Source organism: Nuphar pumila, chromosome 6 (assembly GCF_984573655.1).
Source record: "Nuphar pumila chromosome 6, dmNupPumi1.hap1.1, whole genome shotgun sequence".
Classification (NCBI taxonomy): domain Eukaryota; kingdom Viridiplantae; phylum Streptophyta; class Magnoliopsida; order Nymphaeales; family Nymphaeaceae; genus Nuphar; species Nuphar pumila.
This window is the reverse complement of record NC_143254.1, coordinates 119,844,717-119,867,343: the sequence shown is the minus strand read 5'-3', so window position 1 is coordinate 119,867,343 and position 22,627 is coordinate 119,844,717. Positions and strand designations below refer to the sequence as shown.

The 22,627-nt window shown below is 36.4% G+C and overlaps 2 protein-coding genes across 2 annotated transcripts; one reads left to right on the top strand and one right to left on the bottom strand.

Moving 5' to 3' along the window:
- Positions 1 to 2,611: 2,611 nt before the first annotated feature.
- On the bottom strand, positions 2,612 to 4,483 carry LOC149835933 (transcription factor ABORTED MICROSPORES-like). Its single transcript, XM_090010721.1, has 4 exons — positions 3,759 to 4,483; positions 3,247 to 3,528; positions 2,890 to 3,066; positions 2,612 to 2,803 (listed from the first exon to the last, which is right to left on the bottom strand). Exons 1-4 carry the CDS (start codon positions 4,455 to 4,457, stop codon positions 2,711 to 2,713), a joined length of 1,251 nt encoding a protein of 416 aa, XP_089866847.1. The 5' UTR covers positions 4,458 to 4,483; the 3' UTR covers positions 2,612 to 2,710.
- A 2,701-nt stretch (positions 4,484 to 7,184) lies between these two features.
- On the top strand, positions 7,185 to 11,675 carry LOC149835932 (ribosome-binding factor PSRP1, chloroplastic-like). The gene is made up of 5 exons (XM_090008864.1): positions 7,185 to 7,592; positions 7,759 to 7,902; positions 8,104 to 8,355; positions 11,191 to 11,299; positions 11,380 to 11,675. The coding sequence occupies exons 1-5, from the start codon at positions 7,299 to 7,301 to the stop codon at positions 11,508 to 11,510; spliced, it is 930 nt and encodes a 309-aa protein (XP_089864990.1). The 5' UTR covers positions 7,185 to 7,298; the 3' UTR covers positions 11,511 to 11,675.
- The last annotated feature ends 10,952 nt before the right edge of the window (positions 11,676 to 22,627 follow it).

Here is a 22,627-nt window from a genome sequence, read left to right as displayed (position 1 = left end):
TAATTTTAGTTTAGGGTTTTTAGTTTATTTATGATTTACTTTCTTGCATTTTGGGGTCTTATGATTTATCTCTGATTTTTGTATTTGTATGTAAAAAAATAAATTCTTATTTTTTCTCAAATTACCCAAAATGTAAACATTTTTTTCATACTTGGCTCTAGTTTGAGAGCCATATTTGGGGCTAAAATCCATAATTCTTTGATAAAATTTCATAATTAGATCAAATATGACACTAATTATAGCATTTATATATAAAAAAATATATCAATTCTTATTTTTTCTCAAATTACCCAAATTTTAAACATTTATTAGTTTTTAAATCCATATTTCTAAAAGCCATAATAAACATGTTAAAACACTCATATGGTTGAGCAGATCAAGTTGTATGATCCAAAACGAAGTTATTTGACCCATTATCCATATATGTCCAAGTTGTCTGCACAACATAAAAATCAAACATTGGATACAAAGAACACAACTTTTTGTCCATTTGAAACAAACACGGGATGCAGTACAATTGTTACAGGATAGACATAACATGCAGTTTATTATGTTATGTTGTTTTGTCCAATCTTGGATGTGCTATCAAACACACTCTAATGTACCCAACCTATGTCACATGAATACTCCAATTTATCCTCTTATCTGCTTGTATATTATTCTTAATGGAAAATTGCACAAGAATGCTAGGATTTTGAGTGTCACAAAATTTTAGTTCCTTATGCATTTGAAACACATAAAATTTGTCACTTGGATAAGCCGAGTGGCAAATGTTCCATATGCAAGAGTCACACCCTTGGCTTATGACTCTTGTGTTCCATTATATTCAACTGCAGGACACATTGTTTTTTGTGCTTGGACATGCACAAGATGCATCTCAAATGCAGGACAACACCCATATAGGGACATCGCGAGCACCAAGACTGTTGTTGCTAACAACCATTGGATGTGACAGACACGCGGAATGTCATTCGTCGCATCCATATTAAGGCCTCAACACCTTTCCACCCCCTGTTACGATGAGAATAGGGACGAGGGGAACGATATTGTGCAAAAAAAAATGGGCAGAGGGAGGGGGGTCTAGCCCCAATCCCCTCTCTCTCTTTCTCTTTTCTTCTTTCTTCTCCTTTTTCGTTCCTCTCCCTCTCTCTTCCGTTCTTCTTCTTATTATTATTATTATATATAATATAACAACGATTAAAGCATTTATATATCAAAAAAATATGAATTCTTGTTTTTTTCTCAATTTACCCAAAATTATACATTTTTTGTACTTGGATCCAATTTGAGATCCATATTTGAGGCTAAAATCCATAATTTTTTGATAAACTCTCATAATTAGATCGAATATGACACCAATTAAAATATTTATATATCAAAAAAATATGAATTCTTATTTTTTTTCAAATTACCCAAAATTTAAACATTTTTTTTGTACTTGGATCCAGTTTGAGATCCATATTTGGGGCAAAAATCTAAATTTTTTTGATAAACTTTCATAATTAGATCCAATATGACCGATTAAATATTTAATACCAAACAAATATGAATTCTTATTTTTTCTCAAATTTTCTAAAATTTAAACATTTTTTTCGTACTTGGATCCAGTTTGAGTTCCATATTTGAGGCTAAAATCCATAATCTTTTCATAAACTTTCATAATTAGTTCCAATATGACACTGATTAAAGCATTTATATATAAAAAATATGAATTTCTTATTTTTTTCAAATTACTCAAAATTTAAACATTTTTTAAGTTTTTAGATCCAATCTGAGATCTATATCCAAAGTTAAAATCCATAATAAACATGTTAAAACACTAGTATGGTTGGCCAGATTGAGTTGTATGATCCAAAACAAAATTATCCGACCCATTATCCATGTGTCCAAGTTGTCCACATAAAGAACACAACTTCCGTGAACAAGCCACCAAATGTTGGATCAGTTGTTACAAAACAGAGAAAACATGTGTTCTGTCTGTTTTTATTCATTAGTTTCATCCAATCTTGCACAAGCCACCAAACAAGCCTTAAAAGAACTATTCTAGTCTAAACAATACCAAGCATTCCAAATAGGTAAACCTTCAAACCTATTGAACTTTTTGCAGCCGATGCATCATGTTATGGTAAAAAAATTCCACAGTATTAGCAATAAATTACCAGGGAGAGTGTCAGATTTGCTCTAAAATTTACATTCTAACGCCACAGTTCAAATGTATTAATTGAATTTTATCGGCAGCCATAAGCTTTCGCAACTATTTGATTAATATTGTGACACATAAATGCATCTGTTTCTTAGTTTTTGCTCAATATCATGTATTGATTGGTTTATTTTGCATGTAATAAATTTTATACATACACAATATTATTAAATAGCCGTATCTATAATCAAATAAACAAGGTCTTATTTGAGTAATAATGCCCGCAACTTTGAATTTTCTAGCATATAATACGACACGAGTGGGTAGTGGCAATGATAAGCACATGCATACATCAAAGAGGTTCTCGATTCATTATTCATCAACCATGACAGTGAAAAAAACTATTTCTTTGCAAACACGGTTGCTATGGACTTAAGTTATTGAACATAATCATTTCTGTCAACACTAGTAGCTGATTTGCACATCACCCGAGTTGTATAAAGATGGTTCAAAGAAGGATAGCACACAATATTACCACATACTGACTGTAAGATTAAGCACACCATGGATTCATGCTAACTCTGGCCACCCATTAGGATTTTGAGTAAGCTCCAGCAGTGAATCCCTCACCTGGTCTGCCTGAATTACTTCATTATCCCTCATCTGTAAGTCAAGGTAACAAATTTTATGCACATAAATACATATCAGGTTTTATCTTAGGAAATGGTTTTCTAACATTATACACTCACCTCCGCCTTGAAGAGATTCAAAACAAGACCTCTAAATGTTATTATGTTAACAGTGACGACTTCAAGCCCAAGGGAGTCCATTGCTTGCATTAACTTTGAAAATCCTCCTGCCCTATTCTCACAAAATACCTTGAGTCTGAACTCATGTTCACCAACTTGACCTACCTCCACCTGAACCTATGTAAAAGAAAAAAAAAATCAAAATCTGAAAAATAAAATCTTTCCTCCACATAATAAAAGTTTTTCTTGACAGAAAAAATCGTTATTTTATTATTTTTCCTTAAAAAAATGTTATGTCCAAGACCCCATGTGAACAGACTGAGTAAGCAAAACAGACAGAAAAGAAAAGGCTAGTACTTCCATCTGCTGCACTCTGTCATCTGTACTAGCACAGTCATTGTTTGGTTTCGGATGCTCTGCGGTTTTAGTACTGGAAGATAGCCTGGTTCCCTGATCTGCCATTATTGAAGATTCCTCATACTCCCCTGGTTGGTAAACGCCATTTTGGTTCTCTGGTGGAACAGAATTCTTTTGTCCTCCATCTGGGGTGCCCTCCAACTCATCTTGGAGGTCTTTCACCTGCTTCTGCAATTCCTTTACATACTCTATTGCATCTCCCAGTATTGAAGCCCTATCCATCTACATGTGTAAAGAAGTGACCATGAAAATCTTGATCTTTTTAAACTAAAAATTTCCTTTATCTTAGACCAGAGTAACATGAAATAAAAATGAATAAAGTGCTGGTTTTCATACCATACGAAAGAAACTAGGACCCAATATTATATGCCATATAAAGAGAAGAGCCACTTGAAAAAACATAAGAACCCATTTAAACGATAGAAGCTAGCGTTCACTTTTCCATTACTTACCTTTGTGATTTTGGGCACAGTTGAACGCAGAGTATAGAGTCTATCATTGAGCTTCTTCCTTCTCTTCCTTTCAGCCACCAAATTCTTGGACTGATGCTTTCTGCCTCCCCTCTCCATTGTCTTTGGGTCATCATCATCTTCAATCTGATCACTGCAGTCTGAGATAGAGTCTGTTCTGCCCATCTCTTGCTTGATGATTTCCATGTCCTGAAACGCGCTGTCAATCGCGTTTGTTGATTGCCTTCCGATCGTTTCTTCCAAGAAGATGTCCTGTTTAGGCCTTGTTTGGTTGACTTCAGTGATCCCAAACACTTGAAATTGTTGTCCAAGGAAACCGAGAGGGGAATTAGGCAGCCTAACTTGGTCTTGCGTTGCTTCCCAAGATAAGTTTTCTGGCAGACAGGGCTGAAAGGGGTGGACTTGTTGGGACTTGGAAGCTAATGGGTTGTCTATGTAGTGCCTTGTTCGTTGCTGCTGTGGATCATGTGGGTTATCATACATGGGTACCTCCCTCACCAACCCTCCTGCTAATTCAGAGTCTTGCTCAATGGACTGGTTTTGAATGGACGGATCATCTTGAGGGCAGAAATGGAAACTTTGGGGCGAGGCACTGTTCCCCAACATGATCATGGTCTGGTCTTCATGCAACTGTGAAGATGAGCCGAAGTTTGTTGCCCAACAGTCATTAAATTGTACCATAACAAACTGAATCACATGAAGATCTTAAGAACCTTCCAACAAATTTTTTTTTAGACCAAAGACAGTTTAATAATGTATAGCAACAAACTACATTGTGAACATTGTTACAGGCCCAAAACGGATGACGAGTTGTCACTTCCAACAAATTATAATCACGAGAAAAATCATTTTCTTTGGTTCAAAGGAATAATGATTAGAATAAACGAAAGAAGATGGATATCTTTCTGTGAACGCCTTTAGCATCCTTTAATACGTTACATCCAGTGTGTTCTTGCCACGATAAGCTGAACTGTATTCCCTCAAGCTATCAATTTTTCATTAATATTCAAATTGTTTTCTACTTTATACAATTGGCAACACTCATTTGGTTGCCTTTTCTTTTTTTCGTTGGCAGTCACCTTCACTTGGCATAGGGAACATTTATTGCACAAGTGAAAACCCAATTTTCTTAAGTCTGATTTTTGTTTGCATTTTTTCTTGCAGAATGATCCATCCCGTCAATGAACCTCGCAAAGGAAATTGGTCGGTTCTCTGCATCAAGGAGAACATCCAAAGTAACTGGTCGATTCTCTGCGTCAAGGAGAAGTCTGCCAATTCATGAGAAGTTTTTTTTGCAACTATTGTGCAATAGTCACACTTTTTTTTTAATATATGTTATTTAAATTAGGATTAATATTTGGTGTTATTGAAGACACCAAATTATATGAAACTATTGAGTTAAAAATTATAGTTTTTAGATTTATTTGTAAATTAAATCTTATGAATGTGGTCTACAATGTTTGTTTATTGGAAAAGAATTTTGAATATGATTGTGACACATAAGCAGATTTTTTTAAGGGCTTCAAAAATTAACGGTTTACAATGTACTAAATTTTCATGACTCAAAAATTCATATTTTTGAATTGAAATAACATGATCCAAGTTTTGATCCTTAGCAAATAAACCTTATTGAACACATTTATGTGATCGGATTGAGATGATAAAGCCTCAACTTATGATTGTCAGCTCAATATTTCCATATAAATTGTTACCTTTAATAGCACCAAATATCAACCCTTTAAACTGGGGGTAATGTTTGCTACCCTCGTTGGTCAGAAACCCCTTAGTGAGAAATTGTAATATTTTTATTTTCTTCAGCTTTTTTGCACTTCTGACCTTTCAAATGTGATCTACATATTAAGTTTAGTAGAAAGTCACCTTTGGATCATGTTTTCCTGATGTATATTTCAAATTTTATAAGGGTTGAAAAATCAACGGTAAAAAATATACCAAATTTTTAAACCTCAAAAAACATATTTTAACATTAAAAAAACTATGATCCAAGGGTCGAATCTTATTATTTTAATCATGCTGAACACATCCATGTGGTCATATTTGGTCAGAACAACCTTCTCATATGAGTTTCAACTAAGGGGTTCCTTACCCACAAGGGCAGTTAATGTTATCCCTTTAAATTAGCAACTAATAGGTGTTAGTACGTTCGGTTTGTGAAGGATGAAACTGGGCTCAAGCTCATGAAGGGCCAGTCAAGCCAAGCCTGAGCTCTCCCTTTAAATAAATAACCTTTATGTATGACAAGAACAAGAGCATCTTTCTAAGAGCCACCCCCAATCATTTTATCCTATGGTGCATGACATAAATGGTATATCACATATGAATATTATATTTCCAACGAGCTTACAACAACGGAGCCGAGCCTAGCCCTGCACCTTGTGTTTCTGCTTGGCTCGTGAACCTTCATAAGCGTCTCGTTGCTTGGTTCGCTTGAGCTTAATTTATGAGTTCAAGCGAGCTTTTGGTGAATTAAGACAAACTGAATGGCTAGCTAGCTGCTCGTCTCGTTTTTTCACCCCACATGTCACTGCATGAGATTAGACAATCTATGCATGTCAATTTTGTGGGCTTGGGTTGGATATCATATACCTGGATTTGATAAGCCCATCTTGGGTTTTGTATAGATAGCATTTTATAGTGCTAACTGAGTTCCAATCCACTTTGGATTGTCACATGCAAAATTTATGATGAAATAGCTGGATGGTTAGGTAGCACTATCATAACTGAGGGTTCTTGGGTTCAAATCCAACTGGGTTTATCCTTCAGCTCGCCTATAAAAAAAGAAAAAAAAAACTTGATTAGATCAGGCTTGTTTGCACATGACTCACAATTGAATCTAATTAAAGATTCCAAACTGTGTTTTATCTTCTTGGTTTGAGTAAAAAGGTTTGTTCACATTGAGACAAGATTTTATGTCATTGTCATGAGAGCGCCCCTTTGTGTGCAGGACCAATGTTTCGGTTTCAGTTGGCTGATTTAGATATCAAACTGGCCTTTGTCGAAATGATACAGAGGTCAATTTGGCCCCTCTTAAAATGTCAGTTGATTTTCGGCCTAAATTGATCATATTCTAGCCACTGATGTTTTTTCAAAATATATATTTACAAAAGGCAACATTTTGGGCACCAAAGGGGTTTAGCATATTGGGATGAGACTTAGGCCACTAGGCAGGTGGTATAGGTTCAAATCTCATGGGCGTCACTTCATGTGCAAGCTGAAGCATGGCCACTAGGAATTTGGTATAGGTTCTGAATGTCTTGACAGACTTAGATAGACTGAAAAAATAAAATAAAATAATAAAAAAAGTGGTTCATGTACGAATCGGGTCCTGACCAGAGACGTTACATCTTGTGGGCCACACTAAAACACTGTCACCTGCCACTGGGACAATTCAGATATGGATGCCTCATCCGGACAGAGCCCCTCTAAAACCACCATAGAAGCCATAATCTCTCTCTCCAATAATCTCAACACCCATCTTCATCAAACTCACACCTGCGAGCTACCATGGCGATTTCTGCATTACCATCGAGCCAATGCTGCTCTTCCTCCTCCTGCTTCTCCCCTTCAATCAGGTTTCTCATCAGCAGCAGAACCACCAATCTGAACCCCAACTCCCTATCGTCTGCCATGCTCCCATGGAAGGCCTCAACCCACCCCAAAACCCATGTCAAATTGCTCTCTCTTTCCTTAGGCTGCCCACAATCACCACTCAGAGGAGGAAGAAGGGTCGTCTGCATGGCTTCCTGGGATGGGTCTCTCTCCACCGTTCGTCTCATCATTCAAGGAAAGAACTTAGATGTATTTGCCTCACTCGCTTCATCTCATCCCTTTCTTCCCCTCTTGCATTTTCTTCTTCTTCTTCTTCTTCTTCTTCTTCTTCTTCTTCTTCTTGTCTTCTTCTGTTTGAATACTCTGAAGTTTCCTTTTTTCATATCTTTGTCTATTGTTTCTTGTTGGTGCGCAGTTGACGGATGCAGTGAAGGAATACATAGAGGAGAAGATGGGAAAAGCCGTTCAGAAGCACAGCCATCTTGTTAGAGAAGTCGACGTCCGGTTGTCTCTTCGGGGAGGCGAATTAGGAAGAGGCGCCAAAGTTCGAAGATGCGAGGTACTGATGAAGTTGAAAGTATTAACTTAAACTTTGTGGTGATCTTTTGTCCCCATTTTGACGTACTAATGAAGTTGAGGTTACTCAAAGAGTTTTCTTGATGGCTTTTTTGGGGGTTTATGCAAATTTGCGAGATTTTATTTCATCATTTTTCTGAACTCTGAGATTGGGCTTATATGTTTGGCTTATGTTGAATTTTAGGTAACTCTGTTCACTAAAAAGCATGGAGTTGTTCGAGCGGAAGAAGACGCAGAATCATTGTATGGAAGCATAGACTTGGTTTCTGCAATTATACAGAGGAAGCTGAGGAAGATCAAGGAGATGGATTCTGATCATGGGCGACACATGAAAGGGTTCAATCGGCTCAAGGTTCGGGAGCCGGAGCCCGATTTCGTCGATGATGATTTGGAACCCATTGCTGCCGATGAGGAGCCTGAGGATTTAATTGATAAGGTTTATGTGTTGATCTTAGTTTTAGCAAATTGTCTTTCTTTATGCATTAGTTATTTTAATTCCTTTAGAAAAATGGATCATTCTTTTATGTTAGTGAAATTGCATGTTTGTAGTTTTGAGAGCTTAAAATAATGTCCAGTTAAAGTTACTGTTTTCATTCCTGTTTCTGTCTGTCCTTTTGGTTGTGAGACTTTAGGCCAAAAAAGTTGAACGAAAAAATATAAAGTGAATTGCTCATGGACAACTTTGGGGATTCTTTCTAATTGCACAAGAAAACGATGATCACATGCAGTGGAATGCTGTTGATCATACCAATATCGAATGATGTATTTTGATCTAAAATTGGTTTAACTGAGTTGGAACTTATTTATTTGGGGTGTCCTCCAAAGCCAGGGGACCCTATCCCCTAACCTCAGATAAAAGGGAAAATAATTGGTTTTTCATAAATAATGATTTTCTTTCTTTTTCTTCATAAAGTGAAAAAACTGATTTTTTATTATGTTGAAATAATCTAATCCTTCATTCGTTGTGATCCAGTTTCCATTACAGTTATAGGTTAAAGTTTGCTCTATCTGATCTAGTGATGCTTGTGGAAAAATAGCAGGCTTGTTTCCACTATGACTAATATGTTCATGTAATTATCTACATAGTGTAGGCTAAACAGAAAGTTTTATAATGTAATTAGTGGTAGTGGTAACAACTTGCTGATATGATAAATAGTCCACTTAAGATAGGACCCAAGAACATTTAGGTCATTCCACAGAATCCCTTCTATGCATCTCATAATTGTTGAAACAGCCTTCTGAATTTAGGTAATCCAGATAACCCAACATATAGTCATACATATCTTTGTTAGTGAGCAGTATCATAGGATCCAGTAATGAAATTTGACATCAAAGATGGATTTGTCAAGATGATGATTATGATGGTAAAGACTTCCACTGGTGCTGTTACCCTTCCATAAGCTGTCGCTTGGCTATACCTACATAGGATCAATGAATATGCCTAGATGCTTGGACTAAGTTGACCTGTGAAAATCATAACTTTGGGTGAAAAGTCTGTGTGGCTTATAAGAGTTTCAAAGATCTTCAAGAAAATGTTGGATTTTAGAAGATTCTGTAATGAAATCTCAAAGTTGTGCATATAGACCTGTCTGGACTGCAAGGTTATTACACAGTTCTTGTGATCTATCATCTTGAGTTGATGCCAAATTGCCAATAGATGGCTTATAAAATCCAGTTGCTAGAGTTTTAAGCATCTGAGTTTGGTGCATTGTTGTTGAGGAGTAAATGGTGGAAAGCGACTGAAGTTTGCATGTCTACCTGTGCTTTGTTCAGATTCTGATCAAGCTATGTCATTCCTTATTTCAACAAGATCTACATGTAGCACCTGATACATAGTGGCAGGTTTACATGTTTGTGACTGTATAATTAGGTAACAAAACGGCTCCTCGGCCTTTTCAACAGCATACAGCCCTTTTATATCAGTAGCATTTTGGACTTCATGAATCATTCTTTTTCATACTTTACCAACGTATCCATGTTATGTAGTTTCGCATCATGGTACTTTATAGAACAATCATAATTAACCTAATTCATTGAAGAACCAGGACTAAAATGCAGTGCACCCGATGCATTGTCCATTGATTTGAAGACGCAAACTGAAGGATTATTAATGCTCCTTATGCAAAAGTATATGAGAAGAAAGTCTCCAACTCTGACGGCCATGGTAGCTATGTGTCTTTAGATAGATTGGTAAAAGAAGTGTAACTTGTACTTTGTTTACAAAAGATGTGGTATCAGTGCCATGTCTAGCGACCCAATTAAACTTATTTCTCTTGGAAGCAAATGCCGGTTCTCTTTTGTCCAACCTTCTTGCACGTCTTTGTTCTGATGTCATTGTGAGGTTAAGGATTTCGCATATTCTCTTAGTACCATGAATGTGCTGTGTTTTGTGCCTGTAATCTGTTACCTCCTGCTGGTGTGGTCAATGATGCCTTCTCCTCGGACATTTTTATGCTAGTGCTGTAACACCATTAGAGGTCTTCATATTCACTAGTTCCTACCAAATATTTGGTTAGCGCTTCTTCCCTTTTGCAGTGTGTAGTTGGAAAGACCATGGTTCTACAGGGGCTTGGACCTTTAGGCTTTATGCAGTTCCATTTCCCCAACGTTGATTGTCTGCTCCTGTGGGGCTGCCCTAATAAGCTTTTCACGTAAATTCTTTGTTTGTATGCTTATATTGTTTTTGAGAGAAAGTATGCTTCTATTGCATATGTATCATGTGCCTTGGATCATTTATCCTTGTGCATTCATGGTGCGATTTGTGTTCTAAAAATTTAGATCTTTGGATATGTGTAGATAATGTATGAATTATTTGTTGATTTTGATGATCTCGTTAAGAAGTTCTAGCAAAGTGATGGGATTTGTCAACCATGGAAGTCATGCTCAGGATCTTGGAGACTTCTCCATTCCTTCTCATGACTTCATGCGCAAGATTCAAAAGAAAGAAATTGCAGAGGCTTTAAAGAAAATAAAATCAAGAAAGTCAGTTGGACCAGATGGTATACCTATCGAGGCTTGGAAATGCTTGGGTGAGAATGGTTTAGAATGGTTGACAAATCTTTTTAACAAGATTTGGCGGACACTATATCTAGTAAATTATAGGACTTCTCATAGGATCGTTGTAGAGAAAATACTAAGATTTGTCCAATTAGTTGTCCATTGTCACCAATATTGTGCTCTTAATGCGCTTATGTATTAAAAGGAAACCATCAGTACAACCTCATACAAATCTGTGTGCTATACTTCTAACTACAATTAGTCACTGCTGCAGGTTGTAAGGACCAAATACTTTGACATGCCGCCATTGACCGTTGATGAAGCTGTGCAGCAGTTGGAGAATGTAAACCATGACTTTTATGCATTCTGCAATGAGGACAGTGGTATGGAATGTTTTTATGAACTTTTACATGGAAATGAAGGAAATATATTGTTGATACTAATAATGCTTGATTTGGTTCAGGAGTTGTAAATATTGTTTACAAAAGAAAAGATGGTGGCTATGGTTTAATCATACCCAAAGGCAACAAACATGAGAGGTTGATGCCCCCAGCATCCCCAGAAACAGTAAACGAGACTATCATTGCTGAATGAGATATGGACAATAGGCTTTCCTTATCTGTTTGAAACTAGAACAGTTTATCTTTCTTCATTGTAAATCTGGAGCTGCCAATTTTCTTTTCATGAGTCTGTCCTGTATTTCTTGTTTAGCTGTCTAGAACATATCTTTCGGGGAATACAATCTTGAAATTTCTTCCACTTATGATCTCTAGCAAGGAGCTAGAATGTCCATATCCATGCTTAATAGGTCAGCATTGCGGTAAATCTGATCACTAACATTTCTAAGCTATCCACATTTGAAATGTCCAAGGAGAATAATATCTTTATAATTTCCTCCATTTTGCTACAAGTTTATTACAGTTGCTAAGCGTTTTAGCTTTATAAATTTATTTCCATCTCTATCTTCCTTTAGTGATTGAATTGGGCTGTTTATCAGCTGTGAGCAATCATGCAAGTTCTTTTGTTTCCTTTTTCAAAAGATGGTTAACATTTCTGCATCAGCAAAAAACAGCAATTGAACATGTTCTATGCAAATCAAAAACATAATTTGACCAAAATTCTGTTCAATTTTCATTGTAGCATACAAATCTAACCAATTCATTACACCATGGTGAATAGGATAGCTGTAACAGTAAAAACTGCAATCATGTCAAATGGGATGCCACATTTCTACTTGAAGAGGTCAGGGTTCAGCCAGTCCCTGCGAAACGGTAGACAACCAAAAGTATAATGTAAAAATATTAGAAACACTGTAACAATCTGATTACATAACTGTAGAAGGTAACATGGCTTGTGCTTGCTGATATCGTCCAGATAATCATCAAGATCCACAATTTCTGTATACTTCTCGGACAAAATAAAATCCAACACTGTATTTGCTGAAGGTTCTTTCAAAGTCAGTTGCCCACTCGCATCTGTTCCAGCTTGTCGCCAACCTTTTGATGCATCTTTAGTATAAAGCTGTTGATCATAAAACATGGATCTGTCAAAAAAACGCTTAAGGCTGGGAGTGCCTGCTATTATAAAAGAAGTGACAATCAAGGCATTGAACAAGAAAATTAAAGCCACTATTGTGAAAAGCACGGTTTTTCATGGATTCTTTGCTTCGTTCATTATCCATGAGCTTAGAACCAAATGTCTGATTTAGTAACTCCTAAGAAAACCATAGATTTTAGTAAAATATTCAAAATCCAACTAACAAAATCTGTTTTCCCCCTAAGCGCTTTAAGATGAAACCAGTAGCATACAGCGACACTCGTCCAATGGTTGAAATTTGAGCAAGAAACTTGACTGTTTCAGGAGTACCCACTTTAGGAGTCACTTGAATATGAGAACTAATGTGTGAACCATGATTTTCATGGATTTTTTGTTCTTTTCTCTTGAATCTAACCGTACCGATGTGATCTATATGCTTGGTTTTATAAGAACCCGCTCTTGAATCATCTGATTTTGATGCAGAAACAAGATTTTTTTTAAGGCGTTAAAATCAATGGCTCTTAATCTTTATAAATATTCAAGCATTCAAAAATCACATTTTTTCATCGAAAATTCACGATCCAATGGTTGATTCCTAGCAAATTCACCATGCCAAATTCATCCACATGGTTGGATTTGCAAAAAAAAAGTGTTGAAAATGCCCATATTTTTAGTTCTCATATTCTGGTGACTCCCCACTTTAGATGGTAACGCTAGCACTAAAATATTTAATTTATCAATTTGTACCGATTTATAACCCATCAATGATTCTTGTCTGACGAGCAGAAGACAACTGTGACAACCACAATGTGAAAGACAGAAGTGTGTGGGAGGTGCGATTAAGAACATCATGGCTATGAAATTTCCACAAGGATAACCTAGAAAATACACATGGAGTACGAGATTTATCCACATAGGTCTCAAGATTTAAAAAACAAAATAATGAAAGAATTGCCAAACAACAGTGTGCAAGAATCTCTTGAAGAGAAAGAAACTCATGTGTGGAGTCAGAAAAGATGCAATATCCAGTGGAGGTCAGAATACTTGATCTTGAGGTTTGCCAAAATGCGGATACTAAACACAACGTGCATACATGAAGCACTCAAAGCAATACCTTTGCTTCCCCATGCTACAAAGGCGCCACACCAAGAGCATCTACGCTTCCGGAGGTTAATGCATGAGTGGTGTTTGATTGAAAAATGTTACTCAAGCTAAAAAGAAGGGTTTTCATTAGATGATGGATTGAGAAGAAAATGCAATGGTAAAATCCAAGCCATTTCTTCGATATCTAGATAATTTTGGAAAAGTAGAAAAGAGGGTAGAAACAGTGGAATTCGAAATCTTATCATATAGAGACATTTTGGACCAAGGCAACCGCGAGTTTGGCAAGATAGTTTTTCAAAAGTGTATGTTTGCGTCCCCCAGTGTGAGGCTATGCTCCTGTGGAAGAACGAGCATTCACGCTATGCGAGAAAATACGTCATTCCCCCGCATATCCCTGTGCTCAGAATTCACGTGCTTCCATCCCATCATTCATACCCCTTATGTTCATTCAAGCATGCAAAAAAAAAAAAAAGAGAAACCAAGGAGTAAAAAAAACATTGTCCCACTTGAAAAGAAAAGGCAAAGTTAAGAAGGAAGAACAGAAAAAAAATAACGAAAAATGAATCTTTTCCATATTCTCTTCCTCCGTGTGATAGTATTCGTGAGTCAACCCCAGAACATCCAAGGGAGGGAAAATGTTTTCCTTCTTAATCATCACCATGACTCGAAAGGAAAAGAAAATCTCAAGAAAGAAAGGATTGGAAAAACTCAATGTTGGCCTGACACAGGAAGAGAGCTCCCAAACTTTAAAAATGAGCCTAAAAGCGCTAACAGCAACTCAATTATCGTCAGTGGAAGGCCAAGTGTCGTCAAAGAGAGCGGCAAGTTTACGAGTTGTCGTCATTCCACAAGGCAAGTTTCCAAAGAAGAACCTAACAATCTCACTTGTCGTTAGAGTGAAAAGGCAAGAACTTTAACAATACCTCCAGTTGTCATAAGAAAAAGGTAAAATTACAAGTATTGCCGCAGATCATCACCAGTATGAGTTGTCGTTATTGGAACCTCTTAACGAGATCTCAACTAGTCGTTAGAGGTCACCCGGCATGCCAAGCTTCCTCTCCCTGACACGTTTTCTCAGTGATCATCCTCATTAGGGGTGGCAATTTCTGACACGACCCGCCAACCCTACCCGCCTCTTAGGCGGGTTCGGGTTGGGCTTAAGCCAACCCGTTTAATAAACGGGTTGACCCGTGTAACCCGTATATTAAACAGGTCGGGTTCGGGTTGGGGGATGCCAACCCGCCAACCCGGCTGACCCGTTTAATAAACGGGTTAGGCGGGTGGGTCAACCCGCCAACCCGACCCGCCAACCTACCTACCTGCCAACCCGATCCGTCAACCCGCCAACCCGACCCGCCAACTTGACCCGCGAACCTGAAAACCCGTTTACCCGACCCAACCCATTTATTAAATGGGTTGGCGGGTCGTGTCGGGTTACCCGTTTATTAAACGGGTCGGGTTCGTGTTTGCCACAGCCGACCCGTTTAATAAACGGGTCGGGTTCGGGTTGAGGTATGCTGACACGCCAACCCGCCAACCCGACCCGATTGTCACCCCTAATCCTCATGCATTTCATGCACCTTTTGTATGCATCTCATGTATATTACATTTTCTAACATGTTTCTTGTAGGAATCTCAGTCAAACCCTTAAGATATGCCTACAGCATCTGATATTATAATCACCATGTAGATAGATGAACATTAGATCCTTAGGTTGTCCCACAGAATAATAGAGCAATCTGAGAGCCCCTTTTGATAAGCGCACAAACCATCCCAAACCCAGTCCTTTTTCCAAAGGTGCATTTTTTAAAATCAGCTGCATTTCATTCCATTCCACTTCACTTCATTTCATTTCATCCCATCAAAAGTCAATAATGTCTTAGCCTTTTCGATGCTTTTGCCCTAAAAATCTTATCTCTGTCTTTCTCCTTTCAAGAAGAAGTCTTTGTCTTCGACAGTTGTCAGTCATCTTTCGTGTGATTTCTAGCGACAAGACACTTGTTTCATCTTTGTCTGATTGTGCTTAAATGAGACTTTCTGCTCACAACACCGAGTTCAAGGAAAAACTCTTTTTGCAGTCTATGTTTGGCCAGACATCTCCGCCTACATATGTCTGGCATCGTAGAGAGACCCTCGTATTGAGCTATGTACGCGTCTTTAGCCAACGTCAACTGTCAAGTTTATGTTTTTTTGTCAATAATCTATTGTTTAAAATACTGTCAAGGACAATCTTTCGCTCTTTTCAAATGTTGGTGTGTCTATATCTTTATTATGGATCGAGATTCGCATTCTCAACAACAAAGAGGGGCATATGTAGACACCTAATTTTTGACTAAGATATTTTCGTTCAAAATTCTATTTTTTTCAAAGCAAGATACCTTCAATCAATTTTGTTTGTCTCAAAAGTTATCCCTTTTAGATTTGACCTAATAAAAGTTAAAAAGGAGATTTCAAGCTTTCCAACGAACCAAAAATGACCTTAATCTGATATTAGAATCAAAATTTATGGCTGAAACAACTTCTCTTTCTCAAACGATAAGTTAGGTTGTCATTAGCCAAATTTGAGTTGTCGTCAGAGGACCTTTTATTTTTGAAAAGATGATGCCATCCTCCCCTAACAACACTATAAGTTTTCATCAAGACCCCACTGATTGTTGTCGTATCTAATTTATGTCGTCAGTTGTCTTTAGCAACTGCCTCTAACAACAACTAAGTTTTCGTTAGTGCCACTTGTCGTCAGAACAAGTTATCATCAGCATTGCCCAATATCTACTTGTCGTCAGCCACCTTTTTTTTATGTACCTTTGGTGCGAGATTTTCCTCCTTAACCTTCCAAATTCGTATTTGGAAAGCCACCCTCTCTCAAAATCTCTTTTTCTTAAAGAAAAGAGTCATCCAAGACAACAAACTATATCCAAATCTCAATCGTCCATTCGAAACAAACCCTAGCAATTGTTTATCTAGATGGATCCCTTGTACGCAGGAAACGTATTAGGATCTGCCAAGAAAACTATAAACAATGAGTCCTCCTATTTTTGGATTTGGAACTCGTAATACTCTGTCAAAGCCTAGCCGACTATATTGAGCCTAGCCTAGTATATTAGAAGCTTAGTCATCGGCAATGCAATTGGTGAAAAGTCTTGTATAAACTATCGATAATAACTTGTAAAACTGAGAAAACTCCTAATCTCTTCAATGTTATTTGGTTGTTCTCAATTCAACGCAGCTTTCACCTTCAAAGGGTCTACAAATACTCCATCCTTCGAGATCACATGGTTCAAGAACATGACTTTCTCAAGCCAAAACTCATATTTTTAAAACTTAGCAAATAGTTGATGTTCTTTAAGGGTTTCTATTTTGCATCATACTAAAAAACCTTTGAGCATGTTTCATCATCCAAAACCGATTTTATGTTTCAATCATGATTATCCTCAACTAAGCAGAAGATGAGTCATCACACTAGTCATAATGTTAGAATTCCAAGTACGATATATGTGATCTGGGATGCATGATATAGGAGTACGAATGTCATCACACACACACATTGTGTCATAACATGGTACCACCTCTCTCGTTACATTGGATCAACACTCATAACCCAAACGCACATGGGTAAACACTCCATGGATTATACATAACAACCCATTATCATACTTAGCAAACTCCCAATATGAATATCATGGCAATACGCCACGCCTGCATCTAGTGCACTCTTGCACCAATCTAATAGCCTATTTTTTGTGTTGGAGTAGGATCCTTTTTTATCGGAATGGCAACCCTATTGTACATGTCAAGATATGTCTTATGAAACACCACGTAATCATCAAATACTACAGGTCCTTCAAGCTCATTTTGCTTGTTAGGCTGATTCTGCTCATTGTTATTTTTTCTTTTTTGTGCTGGCAAGTATAACTTGTGTATTTTTTCTCTTCTTTGGTGTCATCTCATAATAAAACTTAATTCTTATGCTAACAACAGTAAATTGAATAATATACATGCAAAAATTGATAACACCTATACATGCAAAAACCAAAAAACAACTTGGTTGGCCTTTCTGATAACAACTTGATAATATACATGCAACAAACTTTGGTGCCATCTAGTAATAAAAGACGATAATAAGTAAAAAAAATATGTTTTAAAAAAAAAATAGTGAAAAACTATTTCACCGAAAGAACTAGTTGTTGGTAACTTTACCGAAAAAAAACTCGGTTGAGGGATGCCAATGTAGTCGTTGTCGACGGTTATACCAAAATATTTATAGGAGATTCGCCAGAAAACTCACCATAGGGCCAAAATTTGAGAATTTATGCTACCGAAAGCACTGATGCCGATAAACCACCAACGATGGCGTATTTTTGCACAGTCACTGCCCGCCAGAATTTTTATATGAATGTTGTCAAAATGTCGTTGGAATATTGTCGTAAGATCGCTAGAAGGATTGAGGACTACCGGTTGGGTACCACAAGAACACTAGGTGTTGCAAAAATAGTGAAAAAAAAGGGTTGAGAGACGAAGTGTTATTTATATGACATGGAATTTTGCAAAAATATATATATAATTTCGTAATATTGGTGCAATTCAATAAAGAAATTTTGCAATATCGGACTTTCACAATTTTTTCAAAATTGTGCAATATATTTTGTGATACTTGTTCGCAATTTTGTAATTATCAAACTTCCACAAATTTATGATTTTTGTCAGAGATAGCACGAAACTTGGCACAAGTTTTGCAAATTTTTGAAATTTTGCAATCTTTTTTGTAATATTGCAACCTTCGATATTATTTTTTTGACGAGTTTCATGGTTGTAATATTTTAGCATCATGAAGTGCAGAAATCAAAAAATTGCACCAAGAAAAAATTGAGAACTTCTAGAATTGTCCATTCAACGAATTTGGTAAATTATGGGACATTTTCAAAAATACATCATTTTTGTTATACAATATTGTCATTTTATATATATATATATATATATATATATATATATATATATATATATATATATATATATATATATATTACACCCACTAGAATATATTAATTAGAGTGTAAATTGAGATTTTTATGAGTTTTTTTATTTTTTTTCTTTAACTAAGATTTTCATGGATTTTTAGATGCTTGGTTTTATAGAAACAGACAATTGGATCATCCGTTTATGATCCATAATAAGGATCTTTTAAGGCTTGAAAATGAACAGCTCCAAATTTTCATAAAGCACCCAAAATTTATATTTTTCATCAAAAATACATGGTCCAATAATTGATTCCTAGCAAATGGACCATATTGAATGTAGGGTTGGATTTGCAAAAAAAAGGTTTTCAAAAATGCTTAGTCTACACTCTAGTTCACATATTTTCAATTAATATATTATAGTGGCCATATATATAGTAGTTTGTATCCTTGGCATAGTGACAAACGCTTTTATTGGCAAAATCTCGTTTTTCAAAAAACTAGCAATAAATTTAAAAAAAATCATAAATTTTGCATTTTTTTTTTGACAAATCTCGGCAATAAAAATATAAATATAAAAAATAATTTTTATAAGAAAATATTAATAAAAAATATTTAAAAATAAAAATACATGGGTTTTTTATGATAAATAGTCATTTAAAACGTAAATATCGTCTTTAAATCGTGGTATTTATGTTTTTTCATAAATCTCGTGATATTTTGAAAATCTTATGAGAAATTATTGTTTTAAACTTTTAAGCAATTTCTCGTGATATTATCACAAGATTTTCATAAATCTTGCGATATTTGTCACTATGATCCTTGGACGATATATATATATATAGTAGCTTGTATCCTCGAACACGAGTCTGATGCACCCAGTGTGTCCATTGTATTTTTTTGGCAATTTTGTGATTTTGTGCTTTAGCGACGATTGCAACCGTTGCTAAAGCATTGGACGAAACCCAGGGCTTCAGCAGTGGTCGCGACCACCACTAAAAAACTCTTTTACAAAAAAAAGGTTTTTTATCGCTTATCACGCGCGATCAATGGCAGAAAATTGTCTGACCATCATCAAACACTTTGCATGTTTGATGATTCGGGCTATTCATATATAGAGAGGGAAAGAGAGAGAAAAGAAACTAGAATATGTTTACCAACCAAATATGTTTGCTGGTATGAATCAATATTTTCATAGTTTTTTTGCAAATCTAGCTCTACAGAAGTATTCACTGTGGTTCATTTGCTAGGAATCGACGGTTGAATCATCATAATCAGATCAAGAAATGCAATTTTTCATTCTTAAGTATTTATGAAAATTTTAAGTGGTTGATTTTAAACTCTTAAAAGATCCTTCTTATGCATCGTAATTGGATTATCCAAGAGTCTATTTCTATAAAATCAAGCATCTAGATCACATCCTTGAGGTGAAATTTTCCAAAAAAACTAAAAAAAAAAAAACCTATACAAATTTTGGTTCATATCAATAAACATATTTGGTTGGTAAACGTCTTTTATTTACCTATATATATATATATATATATATATATATATATAGAGAGAGAGAGAGAGAGAGAGTAGAGCATAGGTGCTTGCGATATGTGCTTGATGGGTTTTCCTTCTCTTTCAGTGTTTTTTCGCAGTTTTGAACCCATAAATGTGTTGGGCATGGTTGATTTAAGTGGAATCCACACCTGGATCATATGCTTTTTATGAAAAAAATGATATATGGAGCCTCAAAATTTTATAAAGATTTTGGACCGTTGTTTTTTTTAACCTTATAAAAACTCACCCATGTGTCAAAATCGAACACTTCAATAGTTGATCCCTATAAAATCAAGTACATAGATCACATGATCTATATAGTAAGAATTAAAAAAAAACAAAAAAAAAATTGAAAAACCCATCAATTAAGTATCGCAAGCACCTAATGTTCAAGCACATGTGCCCTACTATATATATATATATATATGAGTCGCTAGAATATGAGAACTAATGTGTGAAACACGATTTTCATGGATTTTTTGTTCTTTTCTCTTGAATCTAACCATGCCAATGTGATCTACTGGTTTTATGAGAACCCACTCTTTAATCATCTGATTTTGATGCATAAACGATATTTTTTTAAGGCTTTAAAATCAATGGCTCATAATCATCATAAATATTCAAGCATTCAAAAATCACATTTTTCAATTGATTCATAGCAAATTCACCCTGTCAAGCACATCCACATAGTTGGATTTACAATAAAAATGTTGGAAATGCCCATATTTATAGTTCTCATATTCTAGTGATTCATATATATATATATATATATAAGAGAGAGAGAGTGACTGGTAATTGTGGACTCTGCTGTCCATTCATCGCAGCCATGATAGACGGCATAAAAAATGCTACAATGTGCTTTTTTCATGTTTTATCTCCTTTAGCGACGGTTTTGACCATCAATAAAGGTCCCAATAGAAAACAGAACATTTAGCGGTCAAAATACTGTAACTAAAGGTTCAGTTTTCTGCTATGACCTTTAGTGACAGTATTTTTACTGCCACTAAGGGTTCAATTTTCTGATGGGACCTTTAGTGACGGTCAAAATCGTCGCTAAAGCATCTAGACGAAAAATGCATTTTAACCTGGCAGACATTTGGACCAGTCAAGCCCCAAGATATATATATATATATATATATATATATATATATATATATATATATAGAGAGAGAGAGAGAGAGAGAGAGAGAGAGAGAGAGAGAGAGAGAGAGATGGGTGCTTGAGGTTGGGGTTACCGACGGTGGAGGGTAGAGTGGTTGACGACGATGTATATGGTGGTTGGATTTGCATGGAGGATGGTTAGTTAAGACTTGAGGGTTGTAGGCCGCAAGTTCCCCTCAAACTAAGGGTGGACATTCGGCCTCCCAAACCTGATGTACATTAGGGCCCCACAAATACAAATATGGCTGGGAAACAGGATGAGCAGCTCCATGTTCGGCTCTGCTCCAAAATTGAGTTGGCCAGAGAGATAAAGGGAAGCTTGGCTAGACTCGTATAATTTCATTTTATATATTACACCAGGTATATATATATATATATATATTTTTTTTTTTATTTATTTATTTATTTATTTATTTATTTATTTATTTATTTTAATTCTAAAAAAATTTAAAACATTTTTTTTAGAAAAGGAGCCAACTTGTGATAGACTCATAACAAGCTCAGGCTCGTTTATGATGAGCTCACGAGGTGAGCCCAAATAGAGGTTTTTTTTTTTATAGGCAAGCTGGGGTTAGGCAGACCCCTACCAGATATCTCTTAAGCCCCATGTGTCAGAGGGATTCAACCTGGGCCTTCAGCTTGGCACAGGACCCCGCTTACCACATGGGATACCCCAAATAGAGGTTTACACTTAATGAGCTGAGCCCAAACTACCCACAATCAGGCCCTAACCAGCGGACCTCACCCTTGCCAGGTTTGGGTTATGCCCTAGCCTTATTGGGTTGAGTTGATTTAGGCCCATATGAACCCGGGCTCATCTCTCTTTGGGCTTGGCTTGATTTTAAGCCTGATAGGTTAGCGTTCAGAACCTGTTCTTATTGGGTTTTCATGCTGCACATGCACTGGGTTGAGGTATCCTAAAACCCATCAGCTACCCAACCGATGTCCTCTTCTACCTCAAAAAGGTATGTCCTGACACCTGATAAAGGAGAGATGTCTTATTAAAAACTTTTAATTTGCTGGAGCTTATCAATTGACAATGTCTTCTACTTTTTTTCTCCATTTTTCAGCTTCAAATGTCTTGTGTGTGCAAATTTGTATCCAATTCTGAACTGAGTCACCTAATTGGGTCGGCTAGTTTAGAGTTGATTGCTAGTGCATCCAAGCTGGATTAATCAAGTTGACAAAGTGACTTCCAGTGCTGTGGCTTATATATTTCCCTACAATGGCATTGAGTTGAAGTAATCGGGATCCACCGATCTATTAAACTCATATCCTATGTGTGTTCGTCCAATCACATAGCAGTATCTCCGGTGGGGATGCGCACCATGTGATTGGCTGAGCACGCACATTGGAGATGACTCAGAAATCGGTGGATCCTGGTTGGATGTGTGGGTTGTTGGCCGGTTATGG

Bases quoted from the DNA above. Each gene is read 5' to 3' on its own strand.
- LOC149835932 (XM_090008864.1), top strand. From the start codon at position 7,299: ATGGCGATTTCTGCATTACCATCGAGCCAATGCTGCTCTTCCTCCTCC. The intron at 8,356-11,190 runs GTTTATGTGTTG...TCACTGCTGCAG, and splicing joins CTGAGGATTTAATTGATAAG to GTTGTAAGGACCAAATACTT. The intron at 11,300-11,379 runs GTATGGAATGTT...GATTTGGTTCAG, and splicing joins ATTCTGCAATGAGGACAGTG to GAGTTGTAAATATTGTTTAC.
- LOC149835933 (XM_090010721.1), bottom strand. From the start codon at position 4,457: ATGGTACAATTTAATGACTGTTGGGCAACAAACTTCGGCTCATCTTCA. The intron at 3,529-3,758 runs GTAAGTAATGGA...TTACACATGTAG, and splicing joins CTGTGCCCAAAATCACAAAG to ATGGATAGGGCTTCAATACT. The intron at 2,804-2,889 runs GTGAGTGTATAA...CTTGACTTACAG, and splicing joins TGAATCTCTTCAAGGCGGAG to ATGAGGGATAATGAAGTAAT.